The 27,133-nt window shown below is 41.5% G+C and overlaps 1 protein-coding gene across 1 annotated transcript in view; it reads left to right on the top strand.

Annotated features, from left to right (window-relative positions):
• LOC117479386 (cadherin-4-like) overlaps positions 1–27,133 on the top strand; it is a gene marked incomplete in the record, with an annotated part of 211,729 nt that overhangs the window by 140,482 nt on the left and 44,114 nt on the right. Inside the window, 2 exon segments of the mRNA XM_034126335.1 lie at positions 8,707–8,933; positions 16,986–17,183. Of these exon segments, the coding sequence (XP_033982226.1) occupies positions 8,707–8,933; positions 16,986–17,183 (425 nt within the window).

The raw sequence follows: 27,133 nt of genomic DNA, 5'->3' as shown, positions 1-27,133 counted from the left end.
GTGTAAATAGCATGTGTCTGTGTTTACTATGTGTACTTGAATGTGGGTGTGCTCTAGAGAAACTGAACTTGCTGTACAGCACAGACCAATGCTGTGAAGAAAGTTTGGGAAGTTTGTGCTTACTTTCTTACTACTGTTTTTCCGTCATCTTTGTTTTGTACAAAGGGGCTTTTCTCTTCCTGGGAGAGGCTTTATTCTGCCTGATCCCTCTCTCTCTTCCACTGCCTTCTCTTCTAATCACCACTAAAGCCAGCCCTAATTGTCAAAAGACATGATTTTCTTTTTTTTCTTGCTGTCTCGCTCTCTTACATTCTCCCATTTGTCATATCTCACCACAAACACAGTGCAGTCTAGAAGAAGTGGGGTATTAAGTTTTAGTAAAAACATAAGTGGATTATGTTACCGTAAAGCTAGAGTTAGAACTACATCATAACATGTACAGGAAGTCCTAAACCTATTGAGATACGTTTACATTTAAAATTCTTTCTAGTTTTGTGGGAGGTTGATGTTTTTTCATGTTGGTCTAGTTTCAAGGGATATAATGTGGTCATTGTTATAGGATTTTGTAGGTATTGTGTGTTCTTATATGGTTTTTCCTTTTATTTATTTTTCTGAGCCATACAGGCAATAGCACACTGATTATTTGGAGTCCTGACATCAGCTCAGGCAGCAGTTCAGTTCCTCTTTCTCACTGGGTGAGATGGCTGAGAATTCATGAAGGCCAATCAAGCACTCCTGCGCTTGTTTAGAGGAATACTAATCAGTGGTTAGAGAGATGCTGATTAGTCGAAAACAATGTCTTTGTGGTCTTTGTGGTCGGCCTCTGTGAATATGTGCATGAATGTGCATGTGTCCTTGTGTGTTATTGATTTGTGAGATAAAACATTCATGTGCAGAGATACACTCTGGCATACTGTACATGCATACTGCAGTACATGCAAAGACTGGAAGGCCTGCAATTACTACAGATCTTTTGAACTATTATGAATTACCAAACATTCCCCCAACAATTAGCCTGTAGATTTCTGTACATGACTTTGTTCAAGCTCTTTAACTCACGCACAACACTTACGTGAAACAACACATTGGTAACATTACATCATACATTACATCATACAACAACATTGAAGCAGTGATTTTACCTGCAGTGTAAAGCTAGAAAAGTGGAACATTTTCCCATATCACTGGGAGGTGTATTTTAAAAGTGTGCTGCTCTGATAGTAACTATTATGTAAAAAGACAATCATGAAAGTAGGCAATGAGAATTTAAAAACATAAAATAGTGATGATGTCAAGAGTTTTTTTTAGTCGAATGTCCTGCGTGAGGAAGCTGTCTCTGAGACTGGTGGTGCGGCACAACAGTTATTGACTTGGGGTCTCTGGCAACCCGGTTGGTCTTCTTCTTGCACTGCTGGGCGTGGAGGTCCCCCATGAATAAAAACCCCATCTTGGTGATTTTTATAGCCTTAGGGTTGAAGGTGCAGACACTGCCAGTCAGGGTATTCTCAATAGTGCACCTGTAGAAACTGTAGAGAAGTCCATGTTCATGTCAATTCAGTGAACTTCAGAGAATCAGTCCATCCCTTCCTACTGTGATGAAGAGAAAGAAAAACCCAACCTACAACTGCCTGAGAAATGTCAAAAAGCTGCTGACTTGTATCCATTCAAGGCTTCTCTATACGAGTTGATTTTTCAGTTTCACAGAGCAGATAGTTTGAACACACTTATCTGAAAGCTGAACTCAAAGTAGGTGAACAGACAACAATAATTAAGTCTGTTTCCAGCCAACGGTGTGAACGCCAAGTCTCCAGCAGCTCTGAGATCAGCCAGCCTGTTAGCACTAGTCGACCCCCTTCCAAGACTATTCATACACAGTTACAGCTGCAGCCTCTTGATTAGCCATCCAACAGCGCCTCAGCCTTCAGAAGAGCCAATCTAAATGCTCAGGTAGGCTAATTCATTCATTTTAAATTCAATTTGTGGATCTTCAGAATAAAGTGATGTTTTGCGGTACAGCTGGCTGGTAAATGTCAGTATTGCATATTAAAATTGCCTGACACATTTTCAAGGGATTTGAAATAAAAAACATTTTACTTTGCACTACAACTTATAAATATTGTACCGAATCCATACTAAAAAACAAGTCAGCTTAACTATTATTAAACCACACTGTGCTCTCCCAGCACACCATCTTTTTAATTGGTGTTTAACCGCTGCTGACAGAGAGCTTTAGAATAAACGCAGATGTTTTGAGGAGGCGGATGACCTCCACACTTGCAGGAGTGCACACATATTTACAAAGCAGGCACAAGCATACTGCTATTAGTAGCTTTGTGTTTGCCTCAAGCCCTTCCTTGTTTCTAAGCCTTCTCTCATTAATTTGGTTAAGTTTTAATGTGGAAGAAAAGTAATAACAGGATTTTCTATCAAAACAAAAGAGAGGTGTTTTGGGGTTGAACGTTGCCAAGCTGCATGTACAGCCTGATATCTCACGCTGACATTTTGGATTTCAACACAGAGAACATGCAGTAAAGAGTACTCGTGTTCAATCAAACAAAACACTGAGTAAAGCTGCTCAATTTCACATAAGACACCACACTCTACATTCACGTTATGGTACACCGTCCACTGCAGTAGAACAGGATTGCTGTATAAGCAAGACGTGAGAAACAGAAACTGGGAAACAACAGCGTTTTTCTGACTAAACAACCAAAACACTAGAAAATATTCAAGCATGTAGAATGTATCTTTTAAAGCAAACTTTTTACCTTGCAGCTTCTCTATTTCCTCCCAACCAAACAAACACTTGCAATGTCTGACGTAGAGCAGTGCAACAGCGAACAATTGTAAATGCATTGGCCACCACATTGTTATATACTATAGCTTAAAAGAGTTAAACACTTACCTCATTAGGAAAAACAACAATTATAATTAGTCATGACTTTCTAGTTGTCAAAACTGACAGGCAGTGTATTTATTTTTAAATGTTCCATGTGCATATGGACATAAAATACATTCAAATCTTAAAAAACTCAGATAACTAATGCAAACAGATTTCAAAAAGGTGTGCTAATGGTAAAGCTTTCCGTTGATACATGTTTGCATATTTGGTTTGATGAACTGCCTCTGAACCCTTCTTTTAGGATGGTGATCAAAAGATTGAAACAGCTATGTGTCGTGCATGTTTTCCTCGGGAGGGATTTGTAACGTGAGCTGGTCACTGCCATCATGCTTTTTTAGTTTTTTTTGGAAAGCATGGCGGGATGAGCCAGTCCCAGAGATGGACTTCAAAGAACCAGCTCCCTTCGGGGAATCTAACATTGCTTTAAACACCCTTCCATCACAAGTGTGTTTCCATCAGAGTAGTAGTTTGGTAGTAAACAGTGGACCTGGCCCAGCCCACTGTAGAGCTCTGATTAGACTGCACACTCCCCATGGTGCCTCTGATCAGCAGCCATACTCGTCTCTCACCATCCATCGCTTCATCCCGCCCTCTGTTTCCATCTCTCTGAGCTCCATCGCTCTCCCTTTGTCGCTCTTTTGCTCTCTCTTTCCCTCCTCTTTCATTCTGTCCATCTATCCATCTGTCCCTATCTCTCGGGAGGCCAGCCCAATTAACCTGTTTAAACAGCCATCTGAGCATCCTATCCATTCCAATGTGGCTGAGTGAGAGAGTGCCAGTTCTCCGCGCCAGGTTCCCAGTGCCAGGCCCCCGTCCGCTGCCCTCCTCCACCTCAACTCCCATTCCTCCCCTCTCCTCCTCTTCATCTCCATCATCCTCATTCTACTTGCTCCTTTCTTGTCCTCAATGGGCCTGATTGTAGCAGAGATCGGGGGGCCGTGAAGACAACATGGTGGAAGAGTATCTTTTCTTTACTGTTTCTGCAGAGCAGGGTGACATCTGATGCATTCAACGCGCCACACTTTGAACAATTGAAACGGCTGCAGCTCTAAACTCTGCTGCCTCTGGAGATCTCCACTCCGCCAATTTTTCACCTCTTCCCTTTCTCCTCTTTAATGGTCTTTCATTCATTTCGATGTCTCTCTGATTGCCACCTCTACACACTCTCCATCCTTTCATCAATCTCTCTCCCTCCATGCCCTTCCATTCTCCTCCCTTCTTCTCTCACCTTCTCCCTGTCACTCCTAAGCTTTCTCTCTCTCCCCCCTCAACGTATCCCTTTCTCACCTCCCTTTCAACACTTGTCACCTACTTCATGTCAGGCTGTCCAGAGAACACCTCAAGAAGGTCACAACTCTTGTCACATCCTCCTTGTCCTTGTCTTTTGGGAACTTTAATTAGAAAAGAGAGGAATATGCAAAGGCTTTGTTTGGGCTGTGATATTATAGCGCCATTTCACCGCATTATTAGCAATTGTGTTAAAGAAAGCATGGAATTGATCCCTCCCTATGAGAGACCCCACATATATCTTGGTAGTGTTTGTGTCGTTTCTGATGTGTCACTACATTGACTAGACGGAATAGTGCTGGCCTGGCTCTTTGGCACACGGGGGTGTCTGTGTTATTTGCCAGATCAATGCGCAACCCGGCCCACTGCTTTAGACGACGTGTTAATGTGCAGCTCTGTGCCGTTGGGCTTCATTGCTCTGTTGTTGGCCGATTTTATAATCTCTCTTATAGCAGTATCGACCCAACTGAGTGTAAGAGGAGCTATTGGAGTTTTATGTATGTGTGTGTCTGTGAGTGTGTGTATGTCGATGGAGGAGTAAAATTGGCACTGTCTTTTTCTTTAATTGGTGCAAGAACAAGACCCTCTGGGTACTCTTTGCGCAGCTTGTCACTCCATTTGTGTGTGGGTATTGGTGCAGTTAGTTCAGCTTGTCATTGTTGAGACATCCAGCCAATCATGGTGAATAAATGCCTACACACACACACACACATATACACACAGGGACTGATTATACAGTATATACCCAACTACCTCGTTGTTTAGTGGCTCATCAATTTAGTCGTTCACCGATTTTCCCTTAAAGATTTTATTTTTCCATTATTTACCAACAAACAAATAGTAAGCATCATATTAAATCACCACAACAGTGACCTCAGCTTGAGGCGACCCTACAGTATTTCGGGCCATCACCACTAGTGCCTCTGAGAAAAAAAGATGTGAACAATTCAAATATAAAATGGGAAACCGACTATATGCATTATCTGACACACCTTTTGAGGTCATTAAAGGACTATCACATGGTCACACAACTATTCACACCCATGTTGCAGAACCTTACTGCCATGATGTCCCAACACCGCAGCAACTGTTATATTTCTTTAATGTGTTTGAACATACCCCCTGGATAACCCTTCCCCTCAGTTTGAAGCCTCAGCATTCAGGCCTCTAGCAGCCATGACGGCAGCAACACACTGGTGGCTGCGTGCCTAGCTCAGACAGAGACGAGAAAACAATTTGAAGACGGTGAGAGGAAGGACAACAGACCACCTGCTGCTTTTGTTTTTTCACACTCTTAGACAGTTTCACATATTCGGGGACATAGAAATAAAATAAAGCATGCTTTGAATTAGATTTTTGACTTAATTTTATGATCAGGCAGCCTTCCAAAAATCTATTTGCATGGATACATGTTTGCCAACTGGCGTGTTTGTTATTGTCATCCCGACCTTCCAAATTTAATTTTGAGAATCTGTAAAAAATAAATGGTAAAAGATATGAGATAAGCTTAGACAACATAAAAGAGAATGAGACAAACAGAGAGAAGCGAAAAAGGCTTTTGAGAGTGTTTGTTTGGGGAAGAACTGTTCAGCTACATAAAGAGAGAAAGCCAGACTTCTCTGCCTTTTGGCTTGATGTAATCAATCTCGTACATCCTGTCTCTTCCTGTCTAGACCGGGACAGTTGTGCAGCACCTGCTATATGCGCTGTTGTTGCTGAGCTGTCCCTTCTGACTCAGCTCTGAGTGGCTGTCTGGACATCAAGCCTCAGAGAGAAGGGTACTGACAAGATCATAGGCATATTTAGATCCAGAGAGAACAAAAAGCCAGATTTACTCGCAGTTTACTTTCTGTAATCGAAGCCTTGTTTCAGCTGTTGTGGAGACGTGGGAAGAGAGGAAGAGTAGATACGGCAGTGAGATGCGGCCTTCAGCTCAGGGTTTTCTACGATTTGTAGTCTAGACGTTATAATCCCCGAGAGGAAAGGCTTCGGGTGCTGTGAGGGAGGAAGGATATGTGCGACACTTTGTCTGTGACTCATCTTCTCATGAACTCCGTGAGAGTCTCATAAGAGATCACACACACGAGCGCCATGGCAAAGCAGAAAGCTCCGTACTGAACTATACAGTACTATCTTAATGTGATAGAAAAAGTATTTAATGTCCTTACTGGAGAGCACAAAACTCCATAGAGATTTTCTTGCATGTATTGACCTGCCTCTGATTACTTCTCTGGCAGTGTACCCTGCTGGAGAAGCAAATCTCCTCCTCGTACGGGATGTTCTGTTTTGAAGGATGGGGACATTTTTTATATTTCAAGCTCTTTTCCTGTATATTTGCCACAGTTTCCAATCAAAAGTGTGTGTATGGTGCAAGGATGCTGTGATGATTGAGGCTTGAGTTCCATTTGTACTCCCTGCTCATACAAATTTGAGTAAGACTATTATTTCTCTATATGACACCAGAGCCCTGTTAGCATTGGTTGCTACAGTGTAATATCTATTTGTCGGGCATTAATTAATGAACCACTTGTGTTGTTCACACAATCGTGTTTACATGGGATGGATGAATATGCACCTTTTTTTATTATCCTGTCATACGCTGTGCAGAGTGATAAGCCTATTCAAGTAATTGTGTGATTTGTGTTAATCACACATGTTAAATGAATACTGATCAGATATGTACAAACAGGCCAAGCCCTCTAGGTGCAAGAAAACATTCCCTGCAGATTGGTTATTAGCAGTGACTGGTTTAGTGTGACTGTATTAAATGATCTGTGCTAACGATGGAGGTGACAATTCAGTTTGAACATTTTGTATGTTCTCATCCAAGCACAATGAGCCAATGTGGAGGATAAAAATGGATCTGGGTCATTAGGTGTGAGGATGTATGAGAAAACTGTGACATTCTGAATTAAGATACAAAGGCACATTGTTCAGATCAATCAATTTGAACTACAAACACAAACCTTTACATAAATGTGAGGAGACAGGTGTATGTACACTGATGTGCAAACCCAGGGTTGTGTGAAAGAAAGCTTTAGAAAATGGGTGGCAGCTATGTGTAATTTGTCATTTGAAGAAAATTGGTGCAATTAGCTGGCCGTTTTCCTTAAGCCATTTCACTAAAATATGTTTTACAGCACGATGAAGATGTGATGTGCAAAGTGTTTGGTTTTCACATGTCTCAGTTTATCTCAGTGTGAAGGAAAAGAGAAGAGAAGAAGAGGATGGGACAGTCTGTGCAGCGATCACTGTGAATTCATATGATCTTGAACTGACAGAGATAACTAGAGAAAAGACTAGAAACAGAGCGGTTTAGCCTTCAGATTTAAAGCTAAAAGCATCATTTTGTGTCACTCGTGAAAAAACATAGTATCGTGAAAAGCCACAACACTAGTAGAATATTAGTTTTTTGACAGAACAGGTTTTTTCATTTTAGTCATGAAAATGGGAGTACTACATTTGCAGATGAAGCTGATCACTTCACTGGTATTCACTGTTGGTTACTTCCTATGTATATTATCTATTTTTTATAAAGTAACAATGCTATTTAATGTTTGACCAGGTCGTCTTATTCTTTATTAGGATCCCCATTAGCACTACTATGAGCATTGGCTATTAACAAAACAAAAAAAAACTCATAATTTCATGCAATTAAAGGTGGGGTAGGTAAGTTTGAGAAACCGGCTCAAGATACACTTTTTGTTATATTCCATGGAATGCTCTTAATATCCCGATAGCAATGAATATCTTAAGTGCTTTGACAAAAAATCCATTAAAAAATGTCATCTGTGGAAGACGTAGTACTGTAAAAAGCACGACCAGTTATTTTAGCCGGCCCGGCTAAAATAACTGGATGGCCTACCTGCCTGTCAGCCTTCCATCTGTGCACAAACTTATCTCGTGCCCTCATTGGTCATGTGCGCGTTCGTGTGTGTTGGAGGAGGGGCTCTGTAAGGAAGTGGCAGATTTTTTCCGGCTGTGTATTTTCAAATTCTACCGATCTCGAGCTGGTTTCTCCAAAATTACCTACCCTACCTTTAACAATTAAATATGAAGTGAAAACAAAAATGATCTTCTATTTGAACCATCATTAAGCCAAATAATACAAATAATTGTACATCCTCTCTGTCATTGTAACTGTTAATTACCAAACACTTTGTCCACCTTCAAACAGATTCAAGCTTTATCAAGATCAATGTTTCACCCCCTCCACAGTAACACACACCTCATCACGTGTCCGTCTTTTCTCACAAGCAGCTTTAGAGAACAATCCTCAAGAGTCTTATCCTTGTGATGTTTTGACCTATAACTAATGGAGACTAATGGTGAGATGCACCAGAGTCAAACAGGGCACATGATACAATCTCTGTAATCTACTTCCTATACTGATGTGTGAACTGTATGTGAATGTTTGCATCCCTGTGAGAAAAAACGGCAATTTAATTGTTAAATGATGACACAATATATGTTTCTATTATACGTTTATTAAATCTTTACATTTCTCTTGTCCACAGTGAAGTTCGATGACTGCATGGGGAATGACGCTGTGGTCTTCCGGAGCAGTGATCCGATCTTCAGTGTGCGGACAGATGGGTCCATCTATGCCCAGGGAGAGGGAGCCAGCCTGGACGAACCAGTCCAGTTTAAACTAACAGCCGGGGGTCCCACCACACGAGTCTGGGAGACGGTGATCCAGCTGGCCCTCATTGACCCACTGTTACCTCAACAAAATGAGAATGAGGTGAGTTTCACTCTCACTGAGCACAAGCACGCAAATATCATGCTTCAAATTTCAATTATAATCCCAGAGTTTCTTCTTCCTATCGAATTTTCTCCAATGGTCCTGGTGATAGCAACAGCCAAGAATCAGGTCAAAACTCCTTGGGGTTTTAGAGAGGGAGGGAGGGAGTGACTGGAGCAATAAGAAGTAGCAGTAGCACACGGCTGAAAGTGATAGAATCACACTGCCACGGGGAGAGATCATGATTCCCCTCAGCTATAAGCTGTTTTTGGAAAACATCCTGTGCCTTGGATACCCCAGGGGTCCTCGACTCTCCCTCCTCTATTTAAAAGCTGTCAGGGGTCAGGTGAAGCCTGAGCAGCGTGAGCTCAACCGTCCCCATGACTACAGAACCACAAGGCCACATCTGAGTGTCAAAATCAAAAGAGTGATGATCACATCAGGTAAAAACAACACATATTATTAGTAGCCTGTTTTCACTATAATGTAATTACAGACATGCAGGAGATGGCCTGTCAGTTCCTGAAAATATCAAACCTAGCTAGGAAGTGTATCACTTATGAAACATAATGACTGAAAACAATCCACTAATTCGTGTTTGGGTTTTTGGTTGGAACCAGCTGTCACTTACTGGCCATAAACAAATGCTCAAGTTTAGTTGAAGCATAAAACTGTGTAAAACAATTGACAGCATTCAAGATAAAGAAAAAGCTTAAAGCAGCTATAATTATGTTTAGTCTCACTGTTTTCAGCGAAAAGGCTCTGAAAAACACAGTGAATATACAAAACACAGTACAAAGGAGAATGAATATTGCTCTTATATTCACCAGGGGGCCATAAACAAATTTCTAATGCAGGCTTGTGTCGCTCTGAGGGTGCTGGATGTGTAAATTAGCAAATATTTGGCACAATGTTCACTGTACGATATTTAAAGAAGATTATATGTAATTGTTGTGTTTTAGCTGCTAAAACTTGGAGAAACCAGTTCATCCAATGTTACTATTTAGTTTATCAGTCAAGAAAATCTATGCTCTCATGAAGGACATGTTCACAAATTAATTACAGAAAGTTAGGATGTACATTTTGGGACTTAATAAGACGAATACTTTTTTTTAACCTATTTATTTCAGTTCAGGGTGATCAGTTCCTGCAGACTCACTTTATTTCTGTGCTAATACAGATAGACAAACGCCCTCACACAAATAAATCATATTTTAACTAAATAAATCAGATTTTGACAACATTATAGATGGATTTCAGAATACATTTTGAGCTTTACTTCCATCACTTTGAGTCTTGAGAGGATCATTACCCATAATAAACCACATTTTTGATGTGTGTAAGCAAAAGATGAAAATCAATGCAAAGCATCTCTGACATCAGCAAGGTTAGTTTGATTCATTGAAGGTGTCAACTTTTCCAATAGTTGAATATTTTGTGTTTAGATTTTGAGACAGCTATTAAAACTGTTTAAAATCAGCTGTATCTTCCTTATAGTGTGCATGGTCAGACACAAAGAAGACCTATCACAAGTCAGTTATACATCAAATTCTAACAACAGCGAATATTGAGGCAGAGTGGGACATCGGACAACAAGGGATCAGTGTGCGTGGGTGTGAAGTATGTTGTTCTGGCTCTGATGAAGTTGGCCTTCATTCTCACCCTATTGTAGCTGGGGAGGCTTCAGATGACTCACTGGTTAGTATGGTGGGAGCTTCAGGATTAAACCACAATGTGTGAAAGGTCAAATGACAGGCTATTCAAATAATTACAGAGCTCGACAGGGCCAAAGGTCAGAAATACGCTACGGATTGTAACAAACATGAATGTGGCGCGAGCAGAAAGCAGGGCACAGAAACAAAATGTGATGTTTCATTATGGAAATGGCTCTTTTTTGGAGTGCGCTGTTGAATAATAACTTCCAGATGTCTGGGTAGCCAGGGGCTGGCTGATATCAAAGCGTGCAGGGTTTTGGGGAGGCAGTGGCGTGGGGGGGGGGGAAGAGCCGGGACCACCGCCAGCTGGCTAAGGCTGATGGCACCAGAGCTGGGGGGCTGCATCCATTTCACACTCACTGACTCCTGTTCACATAGCGTTAGTGTGTGTAAGCGTATGTGTGTGTGTGGGGGGTAACATTATTTGTTTATGCCTTTTTTTATTTTTTTTAAAGAGATTATGTCGAATCAAGTGTGAATTATGCAAATGTTGCGTAACATTTTAATTGCTTTGTAGGGTCTGTGTGAGGTTGTGTCTTTGTTGAACGCATAAAGTGTCTTATGATTGGAGCCTATAGGTTTTATCTGAGCTAAGTGCAGGGTTGCATGAGAGTGCACGCCATCCTCGAATCAAGGGAATAACACATCCCTTTGAATCTGTAGAATCTGTGAAGCTACCATTAAACCTTCTGATATATTACTCCAGTTTGCTTTTTGCTCTTTATCCTCCATTTTTCATAACAGTTTGAACAAGTGCAAAGACATAGAATAGAATAGAATAGAATAGGGAGGGATGAAACCCTCTTTAATGGTCACACATGCAGAGCATAGAGCACACACAGTGAAATTTGGCCTCTGCTTTTAACCCATCCTAGTACAAGGAGTCTAGTACTAGGAGCAGTGGGCAGCTATTGTACAGCGCCCGGGGAGCAATGGGAGTGGGGGGGAAGGGGGGTGTCCGGTGCCTTGCTCAAGGGCACCACGGCAGGGCAGGAGGTGAACTGGGACCTCTCCAAGTAGAAGTCCACACTCCATATTTAGGTCTGGTCGGGGACTTGAACCAGCGACCCTACAGCTCCCAGTCCAAGCCCCTACTGACTGAGCCACTGCCGGACTACTGACTGAGCCACTGCCGAACTATCTCGGACATATCTCGGACATCTCCGCTTAACCTGTTTTCAAATCAATTCGCCACCTTCCTGTACGTTCGTTCTTTCCGTGTGAGTGTGAATAAGAACGAGTAAATCAGAGTTGGAGAGTTTAATCAGAATTACACCTTGGCTAGAAAAAAAGCCTGGTTAAGCCTTTTGTGATGTGCACAGCCCTTTTTCCAATTCTCTTTCTCAGTTTTCCCGCTCTACATCTCTCCTCAGGGAACTCACTAGTACCTGTTAGCATGTGTAGATAAAAGGATTTGGAGCATGACTTATTTAGGGGAGGGGAGGGGGGCCACATCTGCTTCTGACAACCCTTCCCCTCATCCTCCTCATTCCATCCCAAACACGTCTCGCCCCTCCTCTGCCACTCCACCCTGCACTGGTGGGATGTGGGGCAACCAGCCCCTGCAGTCAGCCCCACTAAGCCTTCCTCTCTCTGAAGAAAAAGAATACATTTGTCCAGAGCCGGCTCACATCTGTCTCCTCCCGCTCTGCTGACAGACCCTGTTTGTGCACACAGGCATGGTGCGCTTGGCAGAGGCCGGTCTCCTGAATATGGACTGCAGGCAAAGGATCACGAGCATGTTTCAGTGAACTTGTCTCACAGTACAGCGAACATGGAATATGGTAACATGTGTGTTTGGAGGGATAGCAGGTCTCTTATACAGATTGTGAACACAGCAGAAGAAGAGGAGGAGGAGGAGGAGGAGGGTATACTGTTTGTGCTTTTTGGGCCGTGAGCATGAGGACAAGCTGCTCAGGGTCATGAGTGAGATCACATTTGGTCTGTTTCAGGGTTTTAGCTCCGTCACTGGCCGAAAGAGGACCTGCTGCTCACCCTCAACTAATCATAAATAGACAGAAACTATTTCAACATTCTGTATTTTAGCAGCATGGACACAGTCAACACCCTTTTATATAAACTTACAGAATGTTTTTGTTGAACTATTATGCATTTTAAAATATCATATTCCTAAGCACTAACCCCTAACCTAATCATTGAGATTGAAAGTGAATGTTAAACCTTAGAAATACTGTAATAGTGTACAATAGTGTACACAACAATACCCCCCCAAAATACATATTCTTGAGTTGTATTTGTCAACATTTATGTACTTTCTTTACCAGCGTATATAGCTGCTATAATCAATATTGAATACTGGATGAACTGACTTGTATTTTTTTTGTAATGAAACACCCACAGAGAATTGTCACTCTTCAGTTCCTCTCAGCGTCAGAGCATTTCAAAGTGTTATAACTGTGTTTTGCTCACAACCTGCATCTTCACTGTTTTGGATCAGACTCACAGTTTATGTAACATAAACCCTCTCTGCGCTACTTACACAGCAACAAAAAAAGGAATAAAGATCACGTTAGGAACTAGTCTGACAGATCAAAATGCAGCCATTTAAGAGTCCAAATTGTCTGGGTGTTAGAATCAAGATGTTCCTCCACTAATGACCAGGTGCAGCAGCCAATCCTGTCGTTCATTCATCTTAATACCTAGCATGCGTTTCCCTGTGTAACCACCTCCCTTTCTGCATAGTTACTGAAAGTGCCCTGAATTGCACGGTGCATGGTGTCTGAAATGTAGCGCCTGCTTGATGAAACTGAACATGACACCTTGGCCCGAGCCCCTCCACACCCCACACCCACATAAACGCATACACACCATATGCCTGGTAGCTTGACACATTTTCCTTTAAAGCAGCCTTAAAAGCTTTTCTCCTGGGCGTCCATCTAATGAAGTCAGCCTTGAAAGCGTTGTTTCCGCTGGCAGATACAAGCCAACCCTCGGAGGGACGTTGACCAGGCAAGAACAAACAGAACGAGATAAAGAAAAAACACTTTTTATAGACTGCATTGTACAGGACCCCTACACTTTCATCGTGTGCCAGAAGCCATTGCCATCTTCCAGCACTGTAGCTGTGTTGTTTTTCATTTTTATTCTCAAATGTCAACTGCTGGGGAAGAACTGTTAAGCTACATATTGCACAGAAGTAATACGAAATGAAAGAAATGGAGGTGGTATTAAAAACACTACCCTCTTATTATGTAAATGTATGGTGATTGTACTTCCTTCTCCTATGGTCCTGAATCCACAAGCCCAGATTTTTCTTATATTCTGACACGCAAACCCTCCCACCCCTTCACATGAGCACGTACTGTATGTCCTACCTGCACTGTTTTATTTACTGTAATGAAGGATTTCTCTATCTTCTCTCTAAAGGAGTGGTTTCAAATTGTTTAGTTTTTGTTCCCCCACACCCTCTATTGCATTGCCACATATCGTCTGTATGTAGCACAGTACTGTCACATAGGGCTGTGCGATTATGGCAAAAATCATAATCACGATTATTTGGGTCAATAATTGATATCACGATTATTAAATACGATTATTCATTGACTTTGAAAAAATCCATTTATTGAACTTTAAAACAAATACAAATAATAATTTGAACAGTATCTTTTTAACTGTTGATTACCCTGAACGTATAATTCAACTGAAAAACCAATACAAAAATAAATAAAATAAATGATATCAAAATAATAAATACCAATAAACAAGATCAACAAATATTTTGGAGCGCACTTCCACAAGTTACTAAACATATATAAATATGATAAATACAAATAAATGAGACCAAAATTAATTAGATCAAATATGTTGCAGTGCACTGTCACAACCTAGCAAAGCAAAATAATAGTTTTTTTCGATTATGTTGTTTTCGTAATTGTGGCAGGCCAAAATCGTGATTGCGATTAAAATATGATTAATTGCACAGCCCTACTGTCACAGTTACCCAACAGCTTCTAAAGTCCTCAGTTTGCTACACACACACTTACAATAATGTAGTGTACTTGCAGGTATATGTAACTATTAATCAGTTCGAGCCTGGCTGTTAATGTAAGAACCATAACCAGACTCATACTTAAAAACACTGGCTATCACTCCCTTTGCCAACAAGAAAAGACACCTGAAGGCTCAGCAGATGTCTTATCACAAAGTATGTGATTACGGGTATAACTGGTGAAGATGAAGATCAGACATGTAAACAGCAGACGCCTTGGCTCCACAGCATCTAGTTCATTCATCTCCCTACCCGTTAATTCAATCCATTAATATGTTCACCTTGTGTTTCTACCTGCGGGCACTCAAGTGGATAGTAGTGCAAAACACTATATAATTGGAGGAAGATACATCCACTATTCATGATTCACATATTAATACATAGACAAAACTGCTATAGCTGAATTTCTAATGTTATATAGTGTTAGTTTGATGCCTTTTAAACCATTTCTCCATTTTCTCCTCATATTTCACATGCAGTTTTCTATATATTTGATTATAATTAGACCTGGGTACACATAACAATCATTAGAAGGAGAGTAAACCTCTATGATTGGACCACCCTGTAAAAACTAAGGTTGAATTGATGAAAGAAATGTATTGGGGGGCCTTTTAGTAGGTGTCTTTGGCGGGTGAACCTGTGCTGCTGTGTTACCTTCTGCTGCGCCATCAGCCTAACGCAGCTCAGAGCTGGAGGAATCACTGTTATTGAGACAAGCTGTCAAGACCCACTGACTGGAAGGAGAGACAGAGACAACACTAACACTGCGAGAGAAGGGCAGAGGGGGGGCGCAGGAGCAAGGGATAGCTCAGGGGAGCGTGATTGAGACAGAGAGCGCAACTGATGCAGAGCTTCACAGTGATGTCTGTGACTCAATTCTTGACATGTTTTCACTGGCTTGTAACCCAGAGATATGTTGGTAAACTTGCTGTAGAACAAACCTCCAGATTGCCAATTTAATATAACCTTTATATCACTTACACACAGTACAGCACATCCACTGTTTCCCTGGGGACACTAGGCTTGTGGTAGTTAAAAAGTAGGCTTTGAGACGGTGGAGCCTATGTAACCTTGACACAGACGCGCCGATGTGTGTAATGTACTTGCATTAAGAAGCTACATATCTGATTATGTGCACTCTGGTGATTTAACTAGCCCTGAGGAACACGATTAAAGGTTTCTTTCTGTATTTTCAATGACTTGTGTTTGCTCCTACCCACCCTGCAAGCATTTGTAATGAAGCAGAAACTCTGCAGTTCACCTTCATGTGTTTTGCAGTATTTCAACATGAGGACATTAATTTAGATAGGCGATATGTCTGATAGCTTCAGCATTTGATGTAGCTCTTCTGACTCACGGGTGAGTTAATGTTCACAAGGAGATTGAAAATAGGCTCCTTTCAAGTTCCTTATTGGAGCATCTTTCAAAAAGACAGATTTGTTGGTGGTCATTCCTCTCTGCCTGCAGGGAACCTGTAAGAGAAATGTGTGATGGGGGAATATGAGTTAATAGGCTCTTTATACCCAGTTTAAATGACAAAGTCCCTTGTTTATGTTCAATTACAAATATATGCACATAGACATGCACATTCAAACTGAGCTCTGTACAGCTCTGTGTTGCTCAAGCCTGATGACACAAATGAATAAGTTCAGATGTTTAACAAACTTAAGCAAGCTTGTCATTTGCGTTAAGTTTATATTTTCTATCTGTAATGAATTTCATAATTGCTGTAAAAGCTTCAACTAAAATGGTAACATTTTTAAAAACATCAATTATATTTGCCTTTTGTTCAGCTCTTGGACGATTTTGATAATCATCTTTTCATCGTCATTGCACACAATAAACTGTCTATTAAATATATACACTCATTTCAAATCAGCTTTTGTTTCAGCATCCTTTTTTTTTCTTTGTGTTATTATTGCAGGCCTCTATAACAGGGATGTATTATGACTTTATTATCAGAATGTATGAAAGCCATTATATGGATGAAGAAATAGCACCACAATTATTAACGGAGGACTGCTTTTCATTACGGAGACTGAAAAGCTACACTACAACTTTTCTTCACTCCAGTTATTGCTATGACACATGTACCTGCTTGTAGAGTGATTCCTTCTGAAAGCAGGGAGATGGACGTTTTTTTAAAGTTGTTTCAAAACTGCAAAACAGGATAAACATTGACCATGTCAGTCATATCATTCACACATTGTTTCCTCTTGTCAAATGAACCTCTGCTTTGAAACAGACAAGACTTTGGCATCACATCAGTTCCTGTTAATATTAACAGCACATCCACCCTTCTAAATAAAGCCCTGTGTTTTCTTAAAGGTCATAAAGGAAGAGGGGAAAGTCGCGGAGAGAAAAGAGAGGAAGGAGGCGTCACAAGCACCACCTCCTGTCATCATGTTCTCAGGGTCGGGCAGGAACAGCTCCAAGGGTCTGAGGAGACAGAAGAGGGACTGGGTGATCCCACCAATCAACGTGGCAGAGAATTCTCGAGGACCGTTCCCTCAGATGCTCGTCAGCGTAAGTGACAGATTTGATGTGCATCACTGATTTCTTCTGAATTTGCAGCTTGTTGAGAGCACTTCACGGCTAACGCTGATTGGGGATGTGTGATGGACGTTGATAAAAGAAAATAAACACATTAGCATAGCTGGTTTGTTCGCCACGTCCTCATAGATGATTATGTTGTGTTCTCCCGGTGTAATTATAGCCACAAAATCTTTAGACAATTTAAGCAGCTCTGATTGGCCCTGAGAAGTTTTCCCTTTAGACGCGAGGAAGGCTCCAAAGCAGCTAAGCAGCTAAACTCTCCCACAGAGTGAGGTCCACTGGGTTCACAGAATGATTATTTCTCCTCCTTTCTCTCTTTTATCAGGCCATTTCAGAAAGGTTGCCCGAAGTTCAGTACTATTTTAATAGCTCCTTTATAACAATACAATTTGTCACACAATCTTTACTGAATCCATAACTCTGGGTCTTCTGTGAGATATAAGGAGAAATAATGAAAAGCTATTTCCAGGCCCAAAAGAGCAGGACAGCAGTTTATACCATAAGCCTCAGAAAGGACATGAAGGGTTTGAACAAAGATTAATCAGAGATAACAATATGAACAATAAACTGCTTTCATATCTTAAGAACTAGGAGTATGCAAATAGCAACGCCTCAGCTGTTTGTTCATGTTTCAATAAACCTTTCCTCATTGAGCAGTCAAGATTTGAATGTGGCAACAACAACAACAACAACTGACTCCCATCACTGCATATTAGATTTCTGCAAAACTGCTAGTTTTGATAAGTACAAAATATAAACACAACATGTTGGAGGTCGGGCCTGAGAAGAAAGAAAAATGTTTGTGTAAATATGTTGTTTTGCAAAAGCAGGAGCTGCAGAGTGCTTAAAATTCAGAGATTCTGTCACAACAGAATGTGCAGTTTGTCTCTCTCAGAGCGAGGCTCGAGACTCTGGCTGCTGCTGCGCGCTGTAATTCATCAAAAAGCATCATTCCAAGAGACCACTGCTTCATCCCCTGCTCCCACTCTCCTTCGGTCTTTATCTGGGATATCTAACCATCAGCTTTTCCTCGCTGTTTACAAAACTCTCACAGTTCTATCTCTTTGGGTCTTAAATTGTGCAAAAGAAGCACTTTTCTCTCCCTTTGTTTCTGTTCTTTGTTTTTCTTCCGGGTTTTATCCAATCCTTAGGGAACAGCCTGGGGAGCTGCTTGAAGTAAACTTTTGTATGTTCCTTTTTTTTTCACATTAACAACAAAAGGATCAAGTCAAAGATGAGAGAGTTTGCAGGTCTTTGTTTTGGAGTAAGAGTGCGTCGCATCAGCCTGACACCCTTTATCTGAGCCCTTCAGTAGTGCTTCACCAGCCACAAACCGGTCCGACAGTTCTGTTATTTCCATGAATTGGTCAGAACCAGAGAGTCAAAGGGGATGGGCCAGGGAGAAAGAGAGAGGCTATCAAAGGAACATTTGGAAGTATACTGAGCAGCCAAACATAATCCACTTTGTGCAGTAAATAAGTCCGTCAGGGGCTGGTGGATTGCTGAGGGTGAAGCGTTCAGAGCAGAGGAGAAGTGATGCGTGTTGATGCCTCTGTTGGGCTCCCGTCTTTCTCTTTAATGATGACTAGAGGGCAAGTGGGGCCGTACCGAGAACTGGAGATTTTAACAAGAAGACAGCTCTGTGGGGTGGTAGGCATGGCAATGATTTTATATTGTTGATGCGTTTAGTCCATTTTTGTAACCTCTCAAGTCCTCTGTTGGGAATTTGGGAATGTTGCCTTTTGTTTCATATTTCTCAGTCAAAGCTGAAAGCAACTAAAAAAATCTAAGCAACAATATTTAATTTTCCCACCTATCATGCAATATGCACTTTAGAATGTCCTTTTATACATACATATGTGTCCCCGGTGTGTCAGGGAACTCACAAAGTGTCGGAAAACAATGGTCTTTGTTTACATTAGCGAGCATCGCTAGCACTCAGAGCTAACCTGTACTGAGAGAGTATGGCCCAATCCCAAACCACGCCCTACACCCTACCCCTACACACTACCCCTCCGTGACGGAGTGAGTGACACTCGCAGCTCAACGAGGCTCCCTCCTGTCAGATGGAGGGAGTAAATACAGCGGCAAGCTTTGGGACAAACTCCCCTCTCTCCGGCAGAAACATGAAATGCCATAACTGTATGTAACAACGGTTTCAAATCAGCATCTCTTTGACAAAAAATAAAATTAATAACTAAAATAAAACTCCAAACATCTTTAATTGTGTTACTTTTTTGTAAAGCTCTTTTAGTTTTAAACCAGATTTTTATAAGCTTCTTAGTTTTTGCAACAGTCTCTAAATATACACAACTTTATGATAAAATGCACACATTTACCTTTTTCTAGACTAACCACAGGTATGATCCTAAGTTAAAAAAATATGAGGTTATCATGACGTTGTTAACATCGCAATTTATCAGTGGATGTTTGATGGAACTGTTTGTAAACAGCGTGTTTCCTGACGGACACACACAGCGTTGAGTCCGGTCAGGTAGTGACCGGTCTCCAGTCAGCACCGCTGCAGACTCGCTGTTTGAGGGCTTGATAGCCCACTCCCCCTCCACACGCTGCACACTCGTTGGTTTGGAACAGCACTTAATGTGGCGGACCCTCCGCGCGAACGCGCAAACGGAGGGGTAGTGTGTAGGGGTAGGGTGTAGGGCGTGGTTTGGGATTGGGCCTCAGTGTAAGAAAGCAGGACATTTTTTTTTTTTTTAGCCTTTATTTATACAGGTGTAAAATCTCATTGAGACACAAGGTCTCATTTGCAAGAGAGACCTGGTACTCACCTTGTGCTAAACCCGCAAGAGAAAAAGCATTTGAGTTCCATACTGTTTCAGAAATAATCCTTGATGTGGTTTGGAACATGATATGGCATTTAATCACAGCAGCATTTCCTTTTTTTTTTTTTTTTTCAATCTAAGGAACCAGAATCAGCAGTTTTCTAACAGGGCTGAAACAGAGGGATATGAGGGATGCCTAAAATGCATCATCTGTTTTTTTTTTTTAGCAAAACACATCATAGACATGTTTTTAAAGTGTTTTATATATCTGAGACCCATAATATATGCCTAAAATAGCATGATCGGAGATCTTTAAGTTGTTGCAGTTTTAGGTTTTATCCACAACGTTTTGAAACAGAGCTCGCTGTCTCTCATCCCCTCTCCTGTCTCTCTCCTACTGTGCCATTACTCAGTGCTCTGTGTGCTGTGTCTGTGTGATGCCTTCCCTAATGGCCTGTGAAGTCAGTCCCTCTCCTAATGGGCTGTTCTGTCATCCAGCGCAGCACTGAGTGACATGCAGGCAGCGGTCTTTCCCTCCATCCCGTCGCTTTCCTCCCTGCCCTGACCAAGTTGCCATCAGTTGGACAGGCGGGGTGACAGCAGGCCTCACCTGTATCTCTGCAGGTCTGCAGCATTGTCACTTCCATCATGGCAGCTCAGGACAGAGGCCTACTGCCCGGCCCCTGAGCCTGCAGCCTCACATGGCTCCAGGTCTTGGCAGGACTGTACTCCCTATTCCCCTTGAGAGCCAAGACTGTGTCAGAGCTCAATGGGATCTTATTGACCGCTTGTTATTAATAGAAGCACTGAATTAATTATTCCAGCACTATACACTCTGCCACTTCAAGTAGTGTTGTGCACCTGATGTAAGTCTGTGGCATTATATTAGTCCCTATCAGCCTCTAGTGACGCAGGTTTGTACTGAATGTAGCCTGGTATTAGCGTCACAAACATTTCCTCCATGTGTTCTCAGTTGTTGGACAGCAGCATTGAATTACTTCCTTAAATACAGAGGGGGAAAGTATATCCAAAAAGTACTCATTATAAGGAAAGGTAGTCATCAAAATAGCAATCTTCAAAAGTCTCATCCGACAAAAAACAACCTTGAGTAGCGAGTAACGTCATGAATAGAAGATAAAGGATTAAGTACTGGCGCATTGCTATCTTTTTCAAACTCTAATACTGTATGTGAATATTACATCATTGCAACCAAAGATTATGATAGTATTCATGGTCAGCTTGTAATAAAACATCCCACAACCTGCCCCAAAACAGTCAATAAAGGAGAGTTGTGCCGTGAATGTATCCAAATATAACAAGGAAATTAGTAAAGCGTTTTTTTTCACTCATGTAAGAGTAAAAACTATGTTGCAATAAATGTACCCCAGCAGTAAAACAATTACATTTTACATAGTACACGCAGTACTTTGTTTCTTTACATCTCTGCTTGTTTAAAAAAATAAGTATGAGTGGTGCATATTGTTTAAGAGAGAGCCATGTTGAGGAAAACAGAAACACCAACAAATCCCAAATGACTAAAGCAAAGGATGGGGTGAGTAATTTCTCACGTTAAACAGGTGTTCTTTGTCGTTCTCATTCTTCTGCAGCCAAACAGCCATCAATAGCATGTAAGGGACATTGATTTTTCACAGAGGCTTTTTGAAACCTTCCATTGATCCACACACTTCTCCTACGGCAAAGAGTTATCGATTTTATTCTGCTCGGGTAAATATAGACTCAACGTAATCACCCCCCCACCACCACCACCACCCAACTCCCTTAACCCTCCATTAGAACAGCCGTCAGCAGAAAAATGAACAAAGCCCTGATCAAACAACAATTTAGCAACAGAGATAGACGGGGTATGAATAAATGTTTGTCGAGTAAAATGCCATTTTATTCTACTGTTCTCTGATCTATATTTCGAGACAAAAAAAGAAAATGAGGGCGAGAGGAATGGAGGGAAACAGCTATGGCCAGTCACAGTTAAGATCATGGTACCACAGAAAGAGGTTTTTAAACACTGTATCGGACTATTACCAAAATAAGACTGTAAATTGGTGAGCATGTATCATTCAAAGGCATGCAACATTCTGGGAAATATGACTTTTCTCTAAACTACTTAGAGAGTTAGATAAGATAAAGAATGCTACTATCATATCCGTACATTAATATGAAGCTATGGTCAAAGACAACTAGCCTAACATCAGAACCGAAAACAGCTAAAAGCTAAACCTATAAGATAGAATAATGATATATGGAATGCTAGGCTAAGTCTGTTACGTCTGGGCAGAGACTAGCTAGCTGTTTTTCTCTGTTTTCTTGCAAAGCTAGGCTAGTCGTCACCTGGTTGTAGCTTGATATTTAATCAACAGATATGACAGTGGTATTGATCATTTCATCTAGCTCTCGACAAGACAGCAAATAAAGCATCTTTCCCAGAATGTTAAACAATACCTTTAAGGCTAACAAGCATAATATTTCACTTGAAGCAATGCTCGTTATGTTTCCTCACATGGGAATGTAGAATCATAGAAAAAGTAGGTGGAAGAATCATTTCTCTCAGCGTTAGCCTCTTTTCCTCCGCACTATCTATTTTCTATTATATTGTTAACCTATTGCATCAGACTCTGCTCTCTTCTGAAACCTGTTGTGAATTCACTAATTCACTTCTGAGTAATATTTTTATATTTGCCTAACAGAGATTATTTTAAGAGGGAAGACATTCGTTTTGAGGACTTGAATAAGGGATGTGAAAATTGGTTTATTGAATAATATTCCTTTGGAAGAACAGTTCTTTGTTTTCTCTTTCTAATGTCCTTGAGACTGAGAAAGGCAGACATTCCGATAAAGTGAAGCTCCATCCCTCAATGATCACAGGACATTTTATTGACAGCAACTCCATAGAGAGACACAGCAGCTGCTCGAGCAATAAGCCACATAAATGGGGGCTTGTATAAAGCCCTGTATTGACTGATATGAAGAGAAAAAGGTTTCATTTGATACCCTGCACTTTTATCGACAAGTTATGTCAACCAGTCATTTTTTTTTTTTTTATCAAATATGTCCAGTAAAATGTAGCCTGAATGTTAAACTGTATGCAAAATGCAGTTATTTGTATCTAATTTGTTGTGCGGTGCATCTGGCTGTGTTTACTGTACCCGCTGCAGCACCTGTGCTCCAGTTACCAACTGTTTGCATCTCTCTCCGTGGAGCGCGCTGAGAAAAGCGTTTTATGAGCAGAATGAGAGATCCCCCCCCCCCCCCCTCTTGAAGTGTCTGCTTTCTCCTCTGCGTACGTTTACCAGTGATTAATGACTGCTCTGCTTCACTGACAGACACAGCAACAACAAAAACACCACAAAGTCTGACACAAAAGAGAAAAGAAAATGTGGAAGAAAAGGACGAACAATAAGCAACATACTGTACAAGTGAGCTGGAGCTGATTGCTTTTGAGAATTTGAGGACGGACGAAGACGGGTGGGTATGATAAAGAAGGCAAGACGGCAACAGAAACAGAGCGGGAATAAAGGGCTGGACCAGGATTAGAGGCACATCTGTGTTTGTGTTTAAGTCTGATAGACTTCCAAAATAACTGCTTTTCACGGCCTCTTCCCTGGAGTCACGCACCACCCGGCCAACACCAGCCTGCCCTGCTTCAGTCTGCCCACGTCATCCCTTTCCACTCCCTCCTGCTGAGACTTACGCTAACTAGCACACACACTCAATCACAAACAAACATACACATGCATACGCAAGCAGAGAGAAATGTCTTGTCCTACCCAGGCAGCAAACAAAGGATCAGTAAAGCACATGCGCCGCGTTGTTGCCTTTGTATATGTTCATTGTTTGGGGTTTTGTTTGGTTGATTTTTTTTCTTTATCCCTGAACAAAGAGATAAAAAAGCTATGCCAGAAAAACAGGACTCCATCTTGTTGTTGTTGTTTTTTTAACCTAGTCCGTCTGAGAAACCGCAGGATGGTGGAAGGCAGGGATGTGAATATTTGAGGATCACAGTCCGATCCAAAGATCGGTCATAGGAAACCACCTTGCTGCCCATATGGAACGCTTTATAATCTTGTAATCCACAGAATTCATCTTCTAGGCAAAATGAGTTCAGGCTGTGAAAACACTGAAATGTGTGGTAACAAGTCTGTCAGACATGAACTGTACAGGATGTGAACTACTGTATATGTATTCAAGCATATTTTGTTCAGGGCTATGTTTTGTCTTGTGTTCTTTTGATTTTCTTGGGCACTGCTAAAGTCCTTTTCTTGGCAGGCGTACAACTTCAACACCCATAGGCTCACTTCACACACACACTTCATAAACACTACCAATCCCGGGAAGAAAAGCAAGAAACAATAAACTGCTTTCAGATATGTCTGGCAGTGGCTCAGTCAGTAGGGGCTTGGACTGGGAGCCGTAGGGTCGCTGGTTCAAGTCCCCGACCAGACCTAAATATGGAGTGTGGACTTCTACTTGGAGAGGTCCCAGTTCACCTCCTGCCCTGCTGTGGTGCCCTTGAGCAAGGCACCGGACACCCCCCTTCCCCCCCACTCCCATTGCTCCCCGGGCGCTGTACAATAGCTGCCCACTGCTCCTAGTACTAGACTCCTGGTACTAGGATGGGTTAAAAGCAGAGGCCAAATTTCACTGTGTGTGCTGTGTGCTCTGCATGTGTGACCATTAAAGAGGGTTTCATCCCTCCCTATTCTATTCTATTCTATTCTACCTCCTGTATTGTTTGGAGAGGAAGGGAAAAGGAGCGAGAAACCTTGGTCCACTCAGGGAGAAGAGCGCCAACAGTCGGGTCAGCATCTCATTGGCTTTTTGTTTAACTCAGTAACAAATCTTGGGTATATTAAACTCTTGGCTTTTCGTTAGGTGTCCCCTCTTGAAGAATGATTTCCTTTCTTAACCCCAGCTGGGAGTGTTCTTCAAGCACAAACAATCTGCAAACTGTTAACCCTAATGTACAGTTTGATCCTTACTGATCCTCTTTTTTGAAACCATGTACTGTAAGTGCATTGGCTTAATGGGTCGCAGTGTTGGTTTGACGCTCCACCATTTTGGTCTAGACGAAGATATATATAACAGCTTTCAGATCGATTGCTCTGAAAACTCAATAGAGCCATTTACTCAGAGGATGAAGCCTACTGACTTTGCTGATCCCCCAGATTTATAATTGCCACTTGCAGGTTGACATTTTTGTTAAATCTATATCCACAAATGTGCTGGATTGCCATGTGTTGTAATAAAGACAGTCATGGAACCATATTTTAATCTTTACACCTTTTTGTTCACCAGGAAAATATAAAAATGTATTCAGTAGTAAATATGTGCAGAGCTAATAACATTATATTCATTGTGCTCTGCTGAACTGAGATGTGGTACTTTCAGCTCAAAGCACCACTGTGTAGTGAAATAACACCTTTATCTCAAAAAGATAATCTCAGATATTTCCTTTTCTAGTCACGCACAAATACATCATCCTTGGCACATGTGAATGTAAAATAGAAGAATGTCAGATATGACTATTCATTTATTTAAAAACTAAGAAAGACCTCTGCTCAGAAGAAGAAGTGACAGCACAGGGGAATTTGTGTAGCCAGTCCGGACTGATGGCGAGAATGAAACAGCAGGAGAAGTTCAGAGTGCTTTACATTGTTACTCTTGCTAATGGAGTCTTTCTGGTGGAGGAACAAGCTCTTTTGACAAGTCAAATCATTAATGAAACATTTGAACATAAAAGCAATTGGACCATCTTCTGAATATCGTGAGACTGGGATCTTTAAGAGAAGGGGTGAACACCTCAGTGCACATTAGTATCTCACGCGAGGATGTGATGGGGGCAATGATGAAATAGAAGGGAGGGTTAGCTTTATGGATTCTCCAACAGCAGAATTTCTGTACGCTCAGATCTGATTCATTTTTCTTCCCCAACTGTCCACCCTAAGAACCAAACCCCCCACTCTTTGTAGCGTAGTCTTGTCTTGACATGTAACAAATACCTTATGAACTCCATTTCCTTTCCTCTAATGAAATTAGTGAGATCAATGCAATTACATTCATCAGTCCCAGGAAATGGAGTCTCCTACAATCTCCTGGTATTGACGTGTAAAATAGATTGTTACTTCATACATATATTTGTAGGGCATTTGCCCTCTTGTTTCCTCTTGTGTTCAAGGAAGTGAGACTAAAATGTAATGTAATGTAATTTTCACAGTTTAATATCTCATTATTTTTAAATTAGAGGCGTAAAGTCCCGGTAAACATGTTCGTCAGGCATAGAGTACTTGGCAACGTTAGCTGTGGCCTTGTTGCACACACACACAGAGCTGCTACTACTAAAAAGGAAAACATAGGCACAGATGCACACACACATTGAGATAAACACACACATGTTCACAAATCCCCCCCCAACACATTCTTCTGTGATATGACATCAGGCAGGACCAGGCGGGCTCCCTCCTGGGTTCAGTTGGTGTAAAATTAAACAGTAAATCATCTCACTAAAAGACACAAGAGTTATGTGTAAGTCAAGGGCAAGAGTTCTGGGCTCCTTAATAGGAGATGAGGAGAGCTTTATGTAGGAGATAAATAACAGACTAACAAACAGCCTCTGTCTGGTCCCCTAGAGGGTGGCCTCTGCGACCCTATGGATCAGAAGGATGAAGGAGAGCCAAGATTCTCTTTTTCCTCTGAAGACATGAAAAAATAATGTGCAGTGAAATAGGAGGAAAGGATATTCAGAGAGGGACTCAGGGAGGTGGGGACCAGTGATGAGGGTGCCAGTGATTGCTGGTGATATGAGACAAGGTCGGTCAAATAGGAAGGACAGGTTGACGGAGGGTTTGGCAGTCACACAGACAGAGAGACAGGAAAGTAGATCCATGGCAAATCATGCAAGGAGACATGCCCATCGAGTAAACAGAAAGACATGAACAAGAAAGATGGCATGGCTGTTGTCCTGTCAGGTAATCATTTCCTCCCACCTCTGCCTAGGAATGTCTGCCTTGAAGACGGACAGAATGAATCTGATTCAACTCAAAGCAACAGCATTTAGAGAAAATAAAAGTAAAGAGTAATTGCAAGAAAAGGGGACAAATCCTTGAGCATGAGATTGAATTG

The sequence above is a fragment of the Trematomus bernacchii genome, unplaced genomic scaffold (genome assembly GCF_902827165.1).
Source record: "Trematomus bernacchii unplaced genomic scaffold, fTreBer1.1, whole genome shotgun sequence".
NCBI lineage: Eukaryota > Metazoa > Chordata > Actinopteri > Perciformes > Nototheniidae > Trematomus > Trematomus bernacchii.
The sequence above is the reverse complement of the archived record's forward strand: the minus strand, read 5'-3'. Positions and strand labels throughout refer to the sequence as shown.